Raw genomic sequence first — 19685 nt, forward strand, 5'->3', positions numbered from 1 at the left:
CAAGTACTGTTAGGAATGCGCGAAATGCTTCCAATAATAATGGTTACAGTACTTCAGAGCCAAGCTCACAGAAAAATGTTTTCGATGGATTTGACTCGGGGAGCTGTCAAGAAAATGAACAACTGTATAACAAGTGTCTATAACCTGTGATGCTGTGACGCAAGTTTAACTTAAATTTATCAAGCGTCACTTCAATTCATATTTCTTTCAAAGCGTTATGATAGACACACGCAGTTAACTGGGTTTGCTTGTTTTCTCATTAACTCTGGAAATGCTTTCGTTGTTTATCCTTCAGTCTAAGTAGCCAAGCTCCATTGCTTCTTCATTCTAAGTAGCAAAGTTCCATTGTGTCCCCTTCATTCTTAATTAGTACGGCTCCATTGTTTTTCCTTCGTTCTTAAGTAGCAGAGCTCCGTTGCCTCTTGATTCTAAGTAGCAAAGCTACATTGTTGCTTCATTGTAAGCAGCGAAGCACAATTGTTTTGTCTTCAGTCTGAAGCAGCAAAGACTTATTGCTTCTTCATTCTAAGTAGCAAAGCTACAATGTTCCCCATTCATTTATAAGTAGCATTCTACACAGGGTCTTCATTCCTAAGTAACAAAGCTCCAGCGCTTTTTCCTTTTATTAAATAAAATCACAAAGCTCAAGACGTTTGTTGCTCTCTCGGCGTAAAGGACGCCACAGTATTATTGATATCCCCCGTAGGGGGGTAGCGCCGTCTGTGCACCTCATGCGGTGCACTGTAGGCATTATGAGTTCATTGTAGGCGTTACTTAAGGTTCTTCGTAGCGTCCCCTCGGCCCCTCGCTGCAACCCTTTCATTCCTTTTGCTGTACCTTCGTTCATATTCTCTTTCTTCCATTTTACTTTCCACCCCCTCCTAACATTTCATTCACAGTGCAACTGCGAGGTTTTCCTTTTCAGCGGTGAATGACCTCATAGGTCCCAGCGCTTGGCCTATGGCCTAAATTCCATATTCCAAATTCGTATGTTATTGATATCATGAAATTTAACAGAGGCACACATTGTGTACCCTGAGATAAAGCAGCGTAATGATGAATTATCACTGATTACGTTTACCGAGGTTTTTGTTGCTATCATGACTGTTTTCTTTGTTGTCAGCGCTATCAATGTGATTGCTGTCAGCGCTGTTGTTAGCGCTGGCTGTGTTGTCAGAGATACACTGAGCTTATCCGTTATTCAAGCTGCAAGCTCTCTGCCTCAGTGCAAGCACTTGCCAAAAGTAATGTTGACGCATCCAGAAAGCTGGGGGTCGTCGTTACATGGAGTCTGTTTTATCACAGTGTCAATAAAAATAAACAAGGAAAAAATGTGCCGAAGTTTTTTCGGCGCAGTCGAGTTTTCTGTACAGTGTATAACGCTGTATGAAACTCTCAGCCACGGCCCATGGAACTGTCAGCCGCGGCCCATAAAACTCTCACCCACAGCCCTGTGTTGTTGGGACCTGTAGCGGTGCCAGACGCACGATCATGGCTAACTTTAACCTTAAATAAAATAAAACCTACTGAGGCTGGGGAACTGCAATTTGGTAAGTTTGATGATTGGAGGGTGGATGATCAACATACCGATTTGCAGCCCTCCAGCTTCTGTACTTTTTAAGAGGTGATGGCGGACGGACAGACGAAAAGCCATGTCAGCATCTTTCCCAGAAAGCTAAAGAACCAAAAATGTACCTTCTTTTTACCGAACGCCAGTGATGTAATATTCAGGAATCGGCGAAGGTCAGTTTCATCACTCTTCTTCTGTGACCGACGCTGCAGGTGGATTCTGAGTGTTGCTTCTTCCTTGCGGATGTTTGCCCAAAGTTTGTGTTTTTTTTTTTTTTATGGTGACGGTTCCGTTTATTTCTTTTATTCATAGATGTACTGGTTGGTTTATTATTTAGTTTCAGTAATCGAGTGTTCGCGCTTAATTATAGGGTCATTCGGCGGCTTTGTGTGAACCTGTATGTTATAATAACTGTTACCTGTAGTAGGCATACATGCATACACACACGTACACGTAAATATGTATATGTATATTTATATATATTTATATATATAAATGTACATATACATATATATATATATATATATATATATATATATATATATATATATATATATATATATATATATATATACAGAGAGAGAGAGAGAGAGAGAGAGAGAGAGAGAGAGAGAGAGAGAGAGAAAGAGAGAGAGAGAGAGAGAGATGCCATGTGGATCACGAACTGACTGAAACACTCACATCTAACATTCTCGTAAAGAAAATTTCGATCATGAAAAAAAAAAAAACGTGGGATGTCGCCTCCTCTTTTGAATAATAGCGTCGAACGCCGCCGGTACGTTTTCAGATCAGAGGCTTATAAAATGACGATATCCTCGCTCCTCTTATCCTCCGAAAATCCTCGCGATTCTGACGACGTTGCTTTTTTTTCGATATTTGTGGAGGCACGTGGAGCTTCCGTTACGGCCATTTTTCGTCCTGTCGCCCGCGTTTGTTTTTGGATGAATTGATAATGACCTTTGACGACTGAGAGGTGATCTTTTGGGCGGCTGGTTTTTTTATTTTCTTTTTTTTTATCAACCACCGCTTTTAAGATGTGTTTGTCTTGTGTAACATGCAGAGAGAGAGAGAGAGAGAGAGAGAGAGAGAGAGAGAGAGAGAGAGAGAGAGAGAGAGGTAGGTAGGAAGAGAGAGAGAGAGATAGAAAGATAAGTAGGTAGGTAGGTAGAGAGAGAGAGAGAGAGAGAGAGAGAGAGAAAGATAGGTAGATAGGTAGGCAGGTAGGAAGAGAGAGAGAAAGATAGGTAGGTAGGTAGGAAGAGAGAGAGAGAGAGAGAGAGAGAGAGAGAGCCAGCACGTGCTCTTGTTCCCAGAGCAGCTCGCAAATGCAGTGACCACTTAGAATTAAATTATCAGCTCTGAACAATCTACAGTAAATTATTTACCGGCTACCTTTCCCTTCTAGAAGGGCAGCGCCTCCGTCAGCGCACCTCACGCGCGCTGCACTGTAGGCATTTCTTAAGGTTCTCTGCAGCGTCCCTTCGGCTCCTAGCTGCAACCCATTTCATTCCTTTTACCGTACCTCCAATCATATTCTCTCTCTTCCATCTTACTCTCAGTTTTCCTTTCAGCTCTTAATGACCTCATAGGTCTCAGGGCTTGGTCTTCGGTCTGTATTGTATAGTCCAATACCGTGTAGTCTTACCTCTCTCTCTCTCTCTCTCTCTCTCTCTCTCTCTCTCTCTCTCTCTCTCTCTCTCTCTCTCTCTCAGTGTACGTTTGCCCTCCGTGATTCATCACTCGCTTCGTTCAGACCTAACGGAATGAAATATGCGGTAAAAATTTCGCCCGAAAATTAATTGATTCCAGAAATTAAACTATTTCACTATAGGTCAAATTTTCATAGTGTAGGAAATCACAAAAGCAACGACGGAGGCACAAACGAAAATGTTACATCATTTTAGACAGTAGATTACAGTTGTTTCGTTATTTACGAAATCAATAGATAGGTGTTCCATATTGTTTAGGAGCGATTTGAAAGCGTAGTGCGATTGGTAGGCTAAAACTTGTTATGCAGTTGCTAGCCTTGGCTGCGACCTACCACAGTCGCCTGGCCACCAAGTACATGATTCCCTGCTTAGGTGAGCAGGGGCGCAATGGAAGTTTCAGGTCATTTCCCCCCCTTCTGAGATCGATCTTGGGCCTGCATGTTTAGACGAAATTGTTACCCAATTGGGCACATGGATTGTTACTGTTATTATTGCTATTATTATTGTTGTTGTTGTATTTTTTCAGCTGTTGTTGTTTCAGTCAAATTTTTATCCGTCACTTCCAATTTACAAATTTGAATCGAGTTATCGATCGCCTACGGTAACTACTTGTTACCGCAATGTTGCATTTCCGGAACAACGTTGAATTTTCGGATGGATCACTGGACCAGGCTTCATGGAAATATGGTTTGTAATAAACTTTCTTTTTTTTCAATTCCTCTGTTTAAGTATTTCCTTTCAGCTTATCATTTTACCCTATGTGATAATCTCTCTCTCTCTCTCTCTCTCTCTCTCTCTCTCTCTCTCTCTCTCTCTCTCTTAGTTCTTTCATATCGCTTCCGCTTTTATTTCGCATAGAACTAAATCTGGTTGAGTAGAGATATCTTTAAAAATCGCTACGTGAGAGCAACCACTTCCAGTTTAAGACAATCTGCGGATAGGGAGAAGCGACTACGGTCAGCCAATTTGATTATGCAGAGATGATGACATCAATAGGGTTTTAACGGGCTGGGTTCCGAACCCAGGGACATTCACCTCTGTTCCCTGTCGAAGTTTAACGGGGAGAGAGAGAGAGAGAGAGAGAGAGAGAGAGAGAATTTTATGGATGGTTTTATCTCCGTGGGGTGAGCATTACCTCTTCGAAGCCATCCATTTTTCAATTATGATATGATTGTACGTATATTTTTGACAGAGAATTGATCACTTGAGTCTCTCTCCCTCTCTCTCTCTCTCTCTCTCTCTCTCTCTCTCTCTCTCTCTCTCTCTCTTCAGTTGTGATCCGCAACAATCGATTAGCAACAAATAAATAACTCATTGTTCGGGTCAGCACCTGCTTCGTGGAATTTTAAGAAACGCCTCTTACTGCTTTATATCTTCCCTGCTCGGGAATCGAACTCGGGTTTACTCGCAGTGCTAAAGATGGATAGAGATTGTTTCTTACTTTTGCCAAATTTTGGAATTCTCTCCCCGCTTCTGTTTTCCTTGGCTTATAGCCTTGCTTTTTTGAGAGGTGGATAGCTCCGTCTCTCTTACTTCTTGTTCTCATATCTTATCTTCTTCAGATCTGGGCAAGAAAAGGGCTACATTAGGTTGCCCGTCTGTGCTCTAGGGAGAGAGGATTTTCCTCCCTGGATTAATTAAGACTGACGGATTGGAGGTGATTCCTCGTGGGTGAAATATGACGACTGTGGTTCTCTTAAGTAAGCGGGATTTCTTATTACAAAGCGCTTATAATATTTTCCACTTAAGAAATTCACATTACATTACTTGAAACGAAATAAGCTACAAGCAAGGATTATTTTATGATTAATAAAAACCCAATAAGATTATTGCTGTGAATCCTTGAATCTAAAGAAGAAAATCAAGGTTTGACAAAACTATAAGAAGTGCATTAATTATTACGAAGAAAATATAGACAAAGACACATCTAGGAATTGCATGCAAGATGAAACGAAGAGTTTAATCTTTTCCAAACAAAACACCTAAACAGAGTAGGCCTACTTGGAAAACGGTGTGGACCACGTGATTGATGAAGTCTCATCAGTGTAAATTAGGCGACTTTAGTTTTTTCATTATAGATGGCAAAGTTTAATGTGAAATCTTGTATGTGTGGGGGGGAGGGGGCGTTGGTGGGAGGAAAAGCGGGGGAGGTTTATTTGGAGGTTTCAAGTTAGTGTTCTTTACATTAAAAATGCGAATTTCAAAGACATTTCATTCATGGTGGGAAAAAAGCCATTTGTCAAAAAGAATGTGAAAAAGATTAAATAAAAATGTTGTCTTTTGTTAAGTGAACAGGAAAAAGAATCGCTGAAAAATAGTTTGTCAAAGGACTAGGAAGAGAATTACTGGAAAAAATCATCTGTCAGAAGAATAGGAATGAAAAATCTCTCTAAAAAAAAAAATCCTCGTTGATCAAAAGAATTTGATAAAAAGACTCACTGAAGACATTTTCATTCATCAAAGAGTATGGAAAAGAATCGCTAAAAAAAAAAAATATATATACCTCCTGTGAAAAGAATATGAAAAAGAACCACTTAAAAGAATTACCTTTTGTAAACGAATGGGGGGAAAAATTACTGAAAAAGATTATGCAAAAGAATAAATTAGACATGAATGAAAATGAACGTGAAACACTTCGTCTCACCTCATCTTAAAAATGAAAAGGAGAGGAAAGGCCTTCACTAAGCACAATTTTCCTGACCTGCAATTCGCTTTTAAATGAATTACAAATTAATTCAGAAACATTCGTGTCCGCTGAGTAACTTCATGCTTCACTGACATTGAGGAGACGTGGCTTCACGTCTCAGAGCAATGAGAAGATAATAGTCCCCGTAGGAGGACTGTAGACATTACTCAAGGTTCTCTGCGGCGTCCCTTCGGCCCCTAGCTGCAACCCCTCTCATTCCTTTGACTATACTGCGTTCATATTCTCTTGCTTCCATCTGACTCTCCACCCTCTCCTAACAATTGATTCGTAGTGCAACTGCTTTGAGGTTTTCCTCCTGTTACACCTTTCAGACCTTTCTGCTGTCAGTTTCCGTTTCAGCGCTGAATGACCTCATAGGTCCCAGTGCTTGGCATTTGGTCTAAATTCTGTGTTCTGTTCTGTGAGAGGATAACAGTGATGAAAATAGATAATGACAGAGAGTCTAACGCCAGTATCCATAACCAAATTGCAATGTTCAGTCGACAGTTTCGACACAAAGGTTATAAATCGTAATCAGTTATTTATTGACCTTCAAGATTAATGTGACTTTATGGATGAACAAGGTTTTATGCACTCATTTTACTTGTGACATTTATTGTGTATGAAGGTTCTACAAAGGCTGAGTTTCTCTCTCTCTCTCTCTCTCTCTCTCTCTCTCTCTCTCTCTCTCTCTCTCTCTCTCTCTCTCTCTCTCGTTATCCGATATCTTATTCGCGTTTGAATGACATTGGCGCTTTATTCCCTGAGTACTCGGTCAGTAACCTCAGCCAAACACGTAGCTACAGCCTCCATATCTTTCAGTCAATCATGTGACTGCATAATACATTTTCAGCGGCAGTTTTTTTTTTTTTTTTTTATGCTGAAGCCAGTTTTCCGAATTTTCAAGCGACCACACTTTCAGTTTCTGTGCATATGTATACATACACACATATTATATATGTGTGTATATATATAAATTATATACATATAATGTGTGTATGTATGCTGTTTTTTATACAGTTAAATAAATGTTTGTATTTACTGCGCGTGCACAAATATTGTTTTTTTGACAATTATCAACTTTTCATATCCGTATCAAAGAGATAACCGAATCGAAAAAAAAAAATCCACCTCAGTGAAATACATTATGCTGAAATGTAGCCTACCGTTGGATTCTCTCGCAGAAGTGTCCAGCAAAAAAAATGTCCCGTTTTACTGATTTTATTTGGAAATCTCGGTCAAATTCCGAGAAAGTTAACGACCTATAGAAAGGACAGGAAGATATCGAGCTTTCCCTTTGAAGGCGACTGGTGAAAGGAACGCGAGATTCGAAAGGCATCAAGGAACGCAGAGAAGGCCACTTCAAAGACGTCGTACATTGTCTACTTACAATTGATGCTTTTTTTCCGTAAGAACTATCATCATCCCGCTCATCGTATGCTGCAAAATATGGCAATTAAAAATGACAAAATGATATTCAGGGATTTGTCGCGAACAAAGTGAATTTGCCTTCGCTTCTCCCACGAGAGTCAAGTCGCCTGCATCATCGGCCAGGGGAGAGAGAGAGAGAGAAAAAAAGCAAAGAAATATCTTAGAGTCATTTAAAGACCATGAAATTCTTTTATTCTCAGTGTCTCTTCTATCTTTTTCTCTCTTTTTTGTTTGGTGATATCCACATGTGCAGAGGGCGTTGCAAACGGATTGTCTCGGAATGTGTGTTTGTCGAGGGACAAAACGAAGTGTGAAAGTTTCTTGAACTGCTCCGGATCAGAAACATCACTTTGTTTTTAGGGGGGAGAGAGGAGAGAGAGAGAGAGAGAGAGAGAGAGAGAGAGAGAGAGAGAGAGAGAGAGAGAGAGAGAGATTTCATTGTGGTGTTTTACAAGAGAGCTTTTATGATGTGAATTTCTGTTTACCAAAAGACTTGTCCAAGTTTAATTTATATATATATATATATATATATATATATATATATATATATATATATATATATATATTTTTTATTTATTTATTTATACATACATACATACATATATATATATATATATATATATATATACATACACACACACACACACACACATATATATGCTTTTACAGCATTACGTTAGGCAGTGATCGTTTTACTTGGAACGAGTTACCTTCATTGGCGCTTTACCGCAAATTCCCTGGAGGACAATCTCCAGAGGCGCAGCAATAAATGTTACTTTTCACATGATTACGTGACGTTGTGTTCCTGAAAAGCGATCATTATCGCCGGAGACAAAGTGAATATTTGCGCAGATGACGAGCCGTTAAAAGACCATAAAATTAAACCGCCTGCTTTCCATTTGGCCGCTGTTCATTTCAGTTGTCATACACGTATTGTACCGGAGCCCACGTTCCGTAAGAGGAGGAAAATGTCAAGCAAGCAATAAATAAATGTTGTAGGGGATTTCGAAAAATGTAAAAAAAAAAAAATATTTTGAAAGAAAACATATCCTTGGTTGATGTCTGAGAAGCCATTTACAATATTAGAACTCAGAGAGAGAGAGAGAGAGAGAGAGAGAGAGAGAGTCTTTGTGAGATACATTGCTTCTGGAAGTGGCAAATTCCTATTTGACTTCTGATCTCTCAGTGAAACTTTTACCTTGACCTTGACCTTTGTTAAATCATCATCTCTCATAGTTACTTATTTTAAATATTAAGATTACAGTGCTCCAGAACTAAGTAAAGTAGGCGGACGTACATATGCAGAGGACAGAAAGGCAAAATGCTGACGTAAGCAATGAATACATTAAATCATAATTAAGAATGCGAGGGTCTTGATGCGGAACTACTCAAGAGATATTCTCTCTCTCTCTCTCTCTCTCTCTCTCTCTCTCTCTCTCTCTCTCAACACTACACTGTGTTTCAACTTTAAAACTTACCGATATTCGTTTGAAGCAATTCATTTGCCAAACGGATTAAGAACTGCGTACCTTATCTAACTGGCGTCACAATATGAGAGGTCATCAAAGCCAACATAATAAGCGTATGTAAGACAAACGAAAAAGTCCAAAAAACGATCAAGGTGCCCTGAGATAAATACGCCCTATTTACTTCTAGAAATGGAACAAGCTCTGTAAATATTCTCTGGTCTCATTGTGACCTGAAACTTGTACCGAGCTGCCAAGGTCGGATCCAACCTTACTAACATGTAATTATGGGATGAAGTTGCTGGACTCATGCCCACGCCCTCACAGTAGGTCACGGGATCTCTCATGTCTCGACTGCAATCATTTTGCTTATGTCGGAATTCCAAAGGTTCGTTGAAATATTAACAGCGTGGCTTATTGGGATGAGGTTGCTAGCATCATAGCCTTCAGTCCCACTAAGGTGATCTTGCGGAATAGATTAATCTCACTCTGGTGTTCAACAGCATCTCTTAAGAACGGCTACAGCACTGTACTGTATAAACTGTAACCGTTGTTTTGTAGTCTTTTGTACACAGTGGGTTATTTCCTTATTCTAACTAATGCACTGTGGCATCATTTTTATATAGATAAGCAATAATGACAGTTTCCAAATTTATGTATTATATATATACATTTATATATATATACTCGCATATATATATACATACATTATATATACATTTCTGACACGTCGGGACCGAGGCCAGGTCTTTCAATTGAAAGACAAGGGCGCCACCAACTAAACCACAAAGTTGGTGGCGCCTTTGCCTTTCAATTGGAAGCCCTGGGTTCGATCGCGAAGTGAATCAGAAATTTATCTCTATTGCATACGTGATTGCGTGTTGATTACTTATACATATATGTGTGTGTGTGTATATATATATATATATATATATATATATATATATATATATATATATATATATATATATATATATATATGTATATATATATATATATATATATATACATATATATATATTAGCTGACTCAACCCAGTGCTGCCTGGCATAACTCTGAGTGACAACCGATAAACTCTCTCTCTCTCTCTCTCTCTCTCTCTCTCTCTCTCTCTCTCTCTCTCTCTCTCTCTGATCTCCTCTCTCTCCCTTCTTCCCAACCCCCACCCACTTCAGGTGCCATTGATGCCTTACCCCCACAGTATTCTTTTTCAGATAGTAAGTTATATGTACTGTATACCGAAATTAGGTATGACACACATACATACATACAAACATCCATTGTCATATATATAGATGTAAGATGTATCTAATTAAGGCATCTTGCTAGGAGTCATTGCACATTAAGCCTTTCATAACATTGATAAAATATTAAAACAATATGATTTCTCTTGATAATGTCATCAACAAAGATGTTGATGATTGCAGTGCATACCCGCAATGTGGAAGTCAAAATGTTGATGTCCTGATAGGAAGACAACACGGTTTATTTACACGATTTAAATCCTTTTATTGATATGAAGGATAAAGAATGCTGATAAAACACTTTTTTTTTATTATTATTTCGAATACTGCATAAGATTAATTTCTGTAAAAAAAGTTAACCGAAAATATTATGTAATCCAGGAATTACAGAATTTATTCCACATACAACTTCACAATAACTCCACTCTCGCTCTTGGTTGCATGCACATAAATGCACATCACTGTTGTGCGGATAAACCTAATAAAAAAAAAAGAGCATTACTGCGTAATGCATATTTGTCAAAGTATATTGCCATTCATTTTACCCCGTTTTTTTTTTGGGGGGGGTGTCCTAGATTCGCGCCACCTCTGCTTAAATCCCTCTTATGTCACGGGATTGAGCGATGGGATATCCGGCCTACTTTTTACCTGGGTGGTTTAAGTTTTGGTAGTTATTTGGTGGATTTAGTCGGGCTCTAGAATACATTCTGCCCTTATCAAGACAGCGAAAAGGGCACTGGTCCGATTGATTTCTGTTGAATTCTATTGAATGGAATTCTCTCTCTCTCTCTCTCTCTCTCTCTCTCTCTCTCTCTCTCTCTCTCTCTCAATACATTATTTTTTCTCTCAGTAAATTTTTCTCCCCTTTTTAAAAGTCTCTCTCTCTCTCTCTCTCTCTCTGTCTCTCTCTCTCTCTCTCTCTCTCTCTCTCTCTCTCTCTCTCTCTCTCTCTCAATGCATTATTTTTTTCATTTTTTAAAATACTTTCTCTCTCTCAGTAAATTTTTCTCCCCATTTTAAAAGTCTCTCTCTCTCTCTCTCTCTCTCTCTCTCTCTCTCTCTCTCTCTCTCTCTCTCAGTACATTATTTTTTCAGTTTTTAAAAGATGCTTTCTCTCGCTCTCAGTAAATTTTTCTCCCCTTTTTAAAAGTCTCTCTCTCTCTCTCTCTCTCTCTCTCTCAGCACATTATCTTTCCATTTTTAAAAGGTGCTTTCTCCCGCTCTCTCAATAAATTATTTTTCCCCCTTTTAAAAGATGCTCTCTCTCTCTCTCTCTCTCTCTCTCTCTCTCTCTCTCTCTCTCTCTCTCTCTCTCTCTCTCTCTAAAACGCCTTAGGTTAACTGCTCCCTTATAATTGCTAGTGAAGCAGCTCTATTTGAAGAAAGTGTCCAAAAGAGTGCCATACTCTTAGTAGAAGATCTCTTTTCCCCTCCAGACTCTAAGAGAAGCCGATCAAATTCATAAGGCAAAAGCACTTGAAGACCGAACCGCAGAATGTGCCTCGGATTAACAGTGCGAATAATTGCGAGCGAAGATACTTCAGGAAACTCTGACGAGCACCTCGGAGTTATGAATGAACGCGTGAAATGGAGCCATGAATGAAGGCCTTGGAATTCATGAATGGTCGAGATGCTTAAGCTAGTTTCTACATTATATATTTTTTTAAATCTCGGTAAAAATTACCGTATTCTCCTAATCCTAGAGACATTACGCACGTGTCCAGAGGTCTGCCGTGATGCCGTCCTTCTGTTACACACACGCAAAATAAACATACGGATAAACATTACGTTCTGTATGGAAGGAGGAAAAGAAAGTTGTTTGCGCAAATGTCTTTTTTTTTTTACTTTCCTCAGTTAAAGTCCTGTATGTATGTAATCCGTCCCCCCCCCTCTCCCTAACCCCCACCCCCCCTTTTTTTTTCGTCCCTGAATTCAAAAGAAAGAAGTGAAAGTGTTTTTCTAATTATCCCGACGTGACCTATATAGATACTGCGAGGCGTGACGTAAATATATCCTGCCACTTATTGCAAATGCCAGTTTTAGCTTTGCTTGTTTTTCTAACTGAGTTTCTATATTTTTTTACATTTTTTTTATTTTATCTGGAGGGGATTAAAGTTGTTTACGTATATTTTTAATGTTTTATTTTTATTTTAGAAGTAATAACATCGGTCATGCCAGTTTTTTTGCCCTCCTATTACCTTATTAAGGCGTGTTCTAAATTCCTTTAAGCCGGTTTTCACTTTTTATTTTTATTGTGCTTCTGCCCGTTATTATCTTGATGTATACATCTGTAGATTATGAGCGTTGATTATGAATGTTTTTGTGTTGGCCTGAGAGAGAGAGAGAGAGAGAGAGAGAGAGAGAATAAGCAGAGATAACAAGATTTCCAAGTCGAAAAACATTGGTTGGGTATCTGATATTCCCTTTGATAATTAATTTTCTGATACTCCAAGTTTGGTCCCTCATCACGGGATAGAGAGAGAGAGAGAGAGAGAGAGAGAGAGAGAGAGAGAGAGAGAGAGAGAGAGAGAATGGTATTCACAATCTAATTATTTGCCTGTAATTGAAAATTCCACCATTTTACTCTCTCTCTCTCTCTCTCTCTCTCTCTCTCTCTCTCTCTCTCTCTCTCTCTCTCTCTCCCCTAAAATCCGCTGATTTTCAAAGCACCTGAATGGGAATCACTACGACCAAACCACAGAACCTCTTTAAGAACAAAACTCAATGAAATAAACAAAACATGAAAAAATGCGCTGGTGATTTACTCAGTCTCTTAAAAGGTTCTGACGATGTTGGCACCATTACCAACACTTCCAACTGCGACGTCCTTTTGGGATCGCCTTGATGAGCTTTCAAGAGCTTTTTCGAGATCGCCTGTGGCTGGGAGATCGCTTCTGAGGGAAGACCACTGACTGAAAGAATTGGGTGTTGGAGTCTTCGGAACGCTGTTTGCGTTGTGGTCTTCCTTTGGAAGAGTCTGCCTTCCTTTGATGCTGAATTTGAGAGAGAGAGAGAGAGAGAGAGAGAGAGAGAGAGAGAGAGAGAGAGAGAAATTGTTTTGGGTAGCTGACGTCGTCTTTACCGATTAAGTTTTTGAGACTTAAGTTTGGTGCCCCTTGTTAAGTCTTGGTGCCCCTTGTTAAGTTTGGTGCCCCTAAGTTTTGGTGCCCATTGTTAAACGAGAGAGAGAGAGAGAGAGAGAGAGAGAGAGAGAGAGAGAGAGAGAATTAACGTAAAAAAATGACAAAGTCAAGAAAACTTTATTTGAAATCTGAAGCTCTCGTTAATGATAAATTCTTTTTTGAGTACCTGGTGGTTAGTCGACTGGGATGTTGGTGACGTAAGGTGAATGGCATGTGACCAATAACCTCATTGCAACTTGAGTGTTTCAGCACTCAGCTCATGCTTGCTAGGGCCGTGGATCGCCCTCGGCCTACTAGCCACCAGTCAACCCATCTACAAATGGGTAACAGCAGATGTGATAGATAGTAAATGTGCAGTGTATGTATATTGTAGACAAGAGAGGTATAACTCCTGAACTAGGCCTATCAGAAAAAACGGAAGGAACTGCCATTGTCTTTCTTCTTTGTAACAGGGCCCCTGTTGGGGCACTGCTTACAGTGTGCCTTCCTCGCCGCCTGTGCTGCGTCGCTTTATGTCTTCTACTTTTCCTTTGTTCCTTCTGGTCTTATCCAATTTAGCTATCCACCTCCTTAAACTTTCCGGTGATTAATTTTCATTGAAACAGTGTCTTCGCTAAGCTGCTTATAATAATAATAATAATAATAATAATAATAATAATAATAATAATAATAATAACAATAATAATTTGCAAACGAAAGCCTAAGAGAGAAAAATTTAAAAATGCAGAAAAGAGCCTTGCTTTTCCTTCTTCGCACCATAATGAAAAAATGGAAAGTTAACCAGAGTCACATGCTTTCGGCCACGAATATATGCAGTTTGTGCGAAGCAAGCAAATACTGGTTTGCACTGTCGTTGCGCCTTTTCTGCTGACGATGCTCTTTTTCTTGCTGATGCGTCGTGGCTACAAGGTAACACAAGGGCTATTCCTAGTCATCGGTCCGTTTTGCCATTTTAACATCCAGTGGAAAGGTAGAATCTCTCTTGCACTGTGTTTTCACCCTCGTAGAGCAGCGATTAAAACAGCGATCGTTGTTTTGTCGTTTTCTCTATCACAAGCGTCCAAACGCTCCAGCTTCTTAGGAAGAGCAAAAGAGCTGATGTCAGCAAACTTAGAGGCGACCGGAGGAATGGCAACCTTCTTGGAAATCATGATAAAATGGTTATTTTTGTCTCAGCCACCCCTCCTCCCCCTCCCCTCCCTTCTTTCCCTCCACCGCATGGGCTGCTAAAAAAGGAGCGAAGCCTTACTAAGGGATCTCTGCTGCTTCGGCTGCTTTTAGCTTAGTTGCAGCTGTTGCTGCTTTTGCAGTTCCTTCTCCTCCTTCTGCCTCGCTGGTTGGCTGGCTTGCGCCCCGTTTGAGCTTCCCTTTTGGGAGCCATCTACTCACGCTTGTGTGCCTGAACACGCACTTATGCTTGCATGTGTCCAACCTTCCAGCGGCACGGCCTGACTTCCAGCATACCAACCCCCCTCCCCCTTCCCCCCTCTCACCCCACCCTCACCCCCACCCCTCTCCTCCCAGTACCAGTTACCCATCCAAACCACTCTCACACTCCTGGATCCCGTAGTAAAAGACCTACCTTTCACCTTTTACCTCTCTCTCTCTCTGTCTCTCTCTCTCTCTCTCTCATTGCTTATGTGTGTGCTTCCGTGTGCGTCGTCTCTCTGTGCGTGTGCATACGTGTGCATTTTGATTGCAGACATGACAATGTCATTGCGTCACACTCGTCCCTTCGAAATTTTTTTTTCTCCATTTTTACTATGGTAATTTTTAATTCCTTTGAATTTATCGTATTTTCACTCGTCGCGTTTACTTTGATCTCCATAATATCGCTTCCATTAAGTCCATTATTTGCTCCCTGCGTAGAATTTCCGCTTTTTTTGTCTTTTCTTTTAGATTTCCCAATCCATTTCCTTGTTTTCCCCAACAAGTTGGTTTGACGACACTTGCGAGAAACTCCGTCACTCCTTAATTCATCTTTTTAAGTTTTGAATTTTTTCATCTTCATTATTATTATTATTATTATTATTATTATTATTATTATTATTATTATTATTATTATTATTATTATTGTTTGTGTAGCCGTTATTGTTGTTATTGTTGTTCTTACTACTGTTTACATAAGACGAACTCTATCCTTTTTTTATTTCCTTCTCCCGTCACGTCTCTCCTGAAATAGATAAAAAGTTTTTAAAACGTGGAAGAGCCGTCAATCACTGATAATTTACTGTTCGAAACACTTGTCTATGTACGAGGAAAATAAGATTTTATATCTTTATTGTGATCACCTCCATTATTTTACACATGCAGCATGTTACGCTGTGGTATGTGGCGTATTATGAAAGGATTTCAAACGTTTTTTCATTTTAATTTGCACGTCATAAAGCTGTAGTTCTACTTAGATCATTTTCTGCATATTTTGCTTTTACTTATTTCAGCCTCCTATTAATGTCGTTTGTCGTAAATGGAGAAACGAACCCACAGTTATGTATCTGTAGAAATATGTTTTTAAATGTATTTGTACAAATATGTTTAAAATGGATTTGTTTCTCCATTTTAAGACTCATGTTACTATGAGTATTTTTACGTAAACGATGGTAGCAATATCAACAAAACACGTTTCCAGTCTGAATGTGCTGCATATATTAAGTCTGTGATGTCAAGAAAGCAGCTCTACTCGTCTTTAAGCCATTCGAATCTTTTGATTTTCATTTCCATGTATTTAAACCGCCTTGTCATCTTTGTATGTGCTTATATGGGCACGTATGTGAGTTTGTACGTACGGATGTATCTTTATATAATTCTGTGTGCCTGGGTAAACGTATCCTTGTAGTTACGGGATTATGAATCTTTTAATATACCTACAGTATACATGCTCTCAAACAACCTTGTTTTTTTTTTCTTTTATTTCAACTTTTCATGTATAATTTTGCGTAAGATTTATTTTCTTATTACTAATATCATGGGCTACGTCTTATTGCATTTATGTGTTCTCAGTATCAAGAAAAATGGCTCCTTAGATATAAGTAATTATAAATTTTTGTGTTTTTTTTTTCCATTTATTTATTGAATGTTTTGGCCCTGTCTGTACGTAATGAATGAATTCGTACGCATGACTGAACTGTGAGTAACGATGCAGTATTCAAGAAAAATAGCTCCTTGGATAAAGGTAATTCTAATTTTTCCAATACATTTTAGTGAACTCTGATTTGGCCCTGTCTGTGTGTAGTGTCTCAATTCGAATACATGAGTGTATCCACGCGCACCTTTATCACAGACGCTCTAAGGGCCCTTGATAGTCGTAGTATTAAGAGCAGCAGTAGTAGTAGAATTAGTAGTAGTATGACTTCAATACACTCTCCTAGGTATTCCACAAAAGGGGAAAGGCATGCACATTCCCGATGACTCCTGGAATTCAGCCCCTTCCACATGCAAGAAATGACTTTCATTTTTTTCATTTTGGAGGACAAGTACCACAACTGGCGAGGGGCAGGTGCCCAAAATGACGGTGGCATCGCCGTCACCGGCGTACTGTGCACTCTAGAGTCCTTGGCAGTTCCCTAAGAATCGATAGGGTGAGAGGCGCATTATAGCTCTGCTCTTCGATATCAAAGAATTTAGGAAAAGATGTTTGTTGACTCGCGAGCTTTAGTCGACAATGGAACACTTGTAGGGTATCAGACCTGAACGAGGAGGTTCAGGGAGACACTGTTGGGCGACTTCGCTCCTTGTGTCCCGTGTCCGTACGGACTCTTTCGCTTTCTGCCGGGCGCACTTCGCATTGGGCCGTATTGCTCGGACGAGATTCTCCGAGCAAGAAAGTCCTTCGAATTACGGGAAAGAGTTGAGGCATATGTCTGTTTACATTCATCTCTTCCACGATGCACCTCGGCGGAACATGGGCACGAACCTTACGGCCTTCCCTTGCGTTCTGTGGCTTCTTGGTGTTGTGACAGAGACTCCGGGAGCCGATTACGTAAAGCAAAGGTACTCGTGATTCCCGATGGAACGAGCGAGCTGTATTCCAGAGAACCTGCCTTCAGTTTCTCTGGCGTCGATTGTGCAGGTAACAATCCCTTGTATTCCGGGGTTTGTCCCTTCAAAAACAGGACAAGAAGAAGAAAGCTTACGAGAAAGGAACTTGTAAAGTAAAAGGTGATGGCCGTGTTTCATGAAGAAACGATGCAACTTTTTTCAAATCGTCCTTGCAAATTATCAGCCTCGTAATGCAACCTGCGTCCCAGTGCAATATTGGTGATCTCTGATTGCGATAATACTTTCAAACTTAGTGGTTTACGTGTCCAGTCTTCTGGAGCATCTCCCATAGCAAATTCAATTTTGCCACTTGAAGACCTCAAAACCTTTTCGGTGTGAAATTTTTTTTTTCCTTTTTATTTTTGACATATTGAATTGTGTTTGCCAAATGAGTGGCAGTGTTCAGGTGATTAAAAGAGCCCAGGAAACCGTCGTGAGATGTCTGTGTACTCTGAAGTCTACGGAAAGAATCCATCAGTAGCAGGTAAGATTTTTTTCCTGGTCTTTTCGTACGGAAAATTATGATCATTTATTTTCGATACGTCATTCCACTGCAGTCGCTTAAACAAAGAACCTCAGCTTAGTTTCATCTTAACAGCCGTGGCGCGCATGCATGTCTTTATTTTCTTCCTTTCTTTCTTTAAATCTTCGGCTGAAAACTCTTACAGACAGAGACAGAAAGAGACAACAGACTATTAACCCAAGAGGGCTCCAAAGCAAATCAACCTGCAGAGAGCGACAAGTTATAGGAGAAGATGATAAATGAACAAATACGAGGGAGCAGAAAATAAACCGATACACTTGAATTCAGTAGACGTCAGCGGAAAGTAGGAATGGAATCGCTCCTCGCTTAAACATTTGGAGGTCAGAAGACTCCACAGCCCCACTAGGCAAACTATTCCACATTTTAGTTGCAGCCGACATAAAACTCCGAGCCCCCGTAGGGGGTTATTGCCGTCAGTGCACCTCGTGTGGTGCACTGTAGGCATTACTTAAGGTTTTCTGCAGCGTGCATTCGGCGTCTAGCTGCAACCCCTTACGTTCCTTTTACTGTACCTCCTTTCATATTCCCTTTCTTCCGTGTTACTTTCCACCCTCACCTAACAATTGATTCATAGTGTAACTGAGAGGTTTTCCTCCTGTTACACTTTTCAAACCTTTTTCTGTCAATCTGTTTCAACGCTGAATGACCTCATAGGTCCCAGTGCTTAGCCTTTGTCCTAAGTTCTATATGTAATTCAGTTCTAAAACTCTTAGCAAGAAGAAAATGTTCAACGGGGTAGTTCTTGAACAAGGAATTAATTTTCGGTTTTTATTCGGCCTCGTAAAAACCGTAGCCTAACACCATCAACAACAAATATCCGATACATTGCACATATTTCTCCACATTATCTTTTTTTCGTGACGGAAGGAATTTTTGACGTTATATCTCTACATAATGGGAAAAAATATGATTGACTGATCGGCTGACATTAATTTCTGCCAAATGTGGCACCGCTAATATTATGGTCTTCGACGCCGGATGGAAAAAAGAAAATAGAAAATAAACATTTCGGTACCTTTGTCTAAAGTGAAAATATTATCATAATTATTTTTATTGTGCTGTCTCTGTATAATTATCCTGGTGTAGTACAATAATAATAATAATGATAATCATTATTATTATTATTATTATTATTATTATTATTATTATTATTATTATTATTATTATTATTATAGGTGTTGTCATTGCCGGCCTTCCTTCCGCAGTTGCCATTTATCACAAGCTGTCGTGAGGATTCGTACGCACAGTAAGCTTCATTGATTGCGTAAGAATGTCAGATGGAGAATACCCCCTGAATGAAGGGGGTGTGTTAATCGATCCGAGAATATTGCTCTTCTCTCCAGCGTGTTTGCTGAACAGTGTCATATCGTGGCGAGAGAGTTCTCGACTCTTTACGTCCTACTAATGCTCTAACAGTCTATGACAATGCAGATATATATATATATATATATATATATATATATATATATATATATATATATATATATATATATATATATATATACATATATATATATATATATATATATATATATATATATATATATATATATATATATATATTTATATATATATATATATATATATATATATATATATATATATATATACATACATATGTGTGTGTTTGTTTTTTTTGTATACATGTACAAATAGGCATTGGGAGACGTCCCCCATTGGCTGTCGGCCTAAGAAGCAGGAGATCAGCGCCTGCCCTATGAGGCCGAAGAGGACTTTAACTTTAAAATATAATATATATTTACAGTGTATATATATGTGTGTGTGTTTGTGTTTGTATGCATGTATGTGTTTATATGTATAAATGAATTTTTGTGTCTTACACACGCATGAGTA

The 19685-nt window shown here is 39.3% G+C and overlaps 1 protein-coding gene across 4 annotated transcripts in view; it reads left to right on the forward strand.

Moving 5' to 3' along the window:
• Hr3 (Hormone receptor 3) overlaps positions 1–19685 on the forward strand; it is a 405294-nt gene that overhangs the window by 223046 nt on the left and 162563 nt on the right. The window contains exon 1 of one of the 4 annotated variants that reach the window (XM_067082393.1): positions 17329–17771. The exons of the other annotated variants lie outside the window; for them this stretch is intronic. Coding sequence (XP_066938494.1) covers positions 17726–17771 — 46 coding nt within the window. The 5' untranslated portion in view covers positions 17329–17725. Of the gene's footprint in view, positions 1–17328; positions 17772–19685 lie in introns of those variants that run through there. 4 annotated transcript variants of the gene reach the window in all.

The sequence above is a fragment of the Macrobrachium rosenbergii genome, chromosome 39, assembly GCF_040412425.1.
Source record: "Macrobrachium rosenbergii isolate ZJJX-2024 chromosome 39, ASM4041242v1, whole genome shotgun sequence".
Classification (NCBI taxonomy): Eukaryota; Metazoa; Arthropoda; class Malacostraca; order Decapoda; family Palaemonidae; genus Macrobrachium; species Macrobrachium rosenbergii.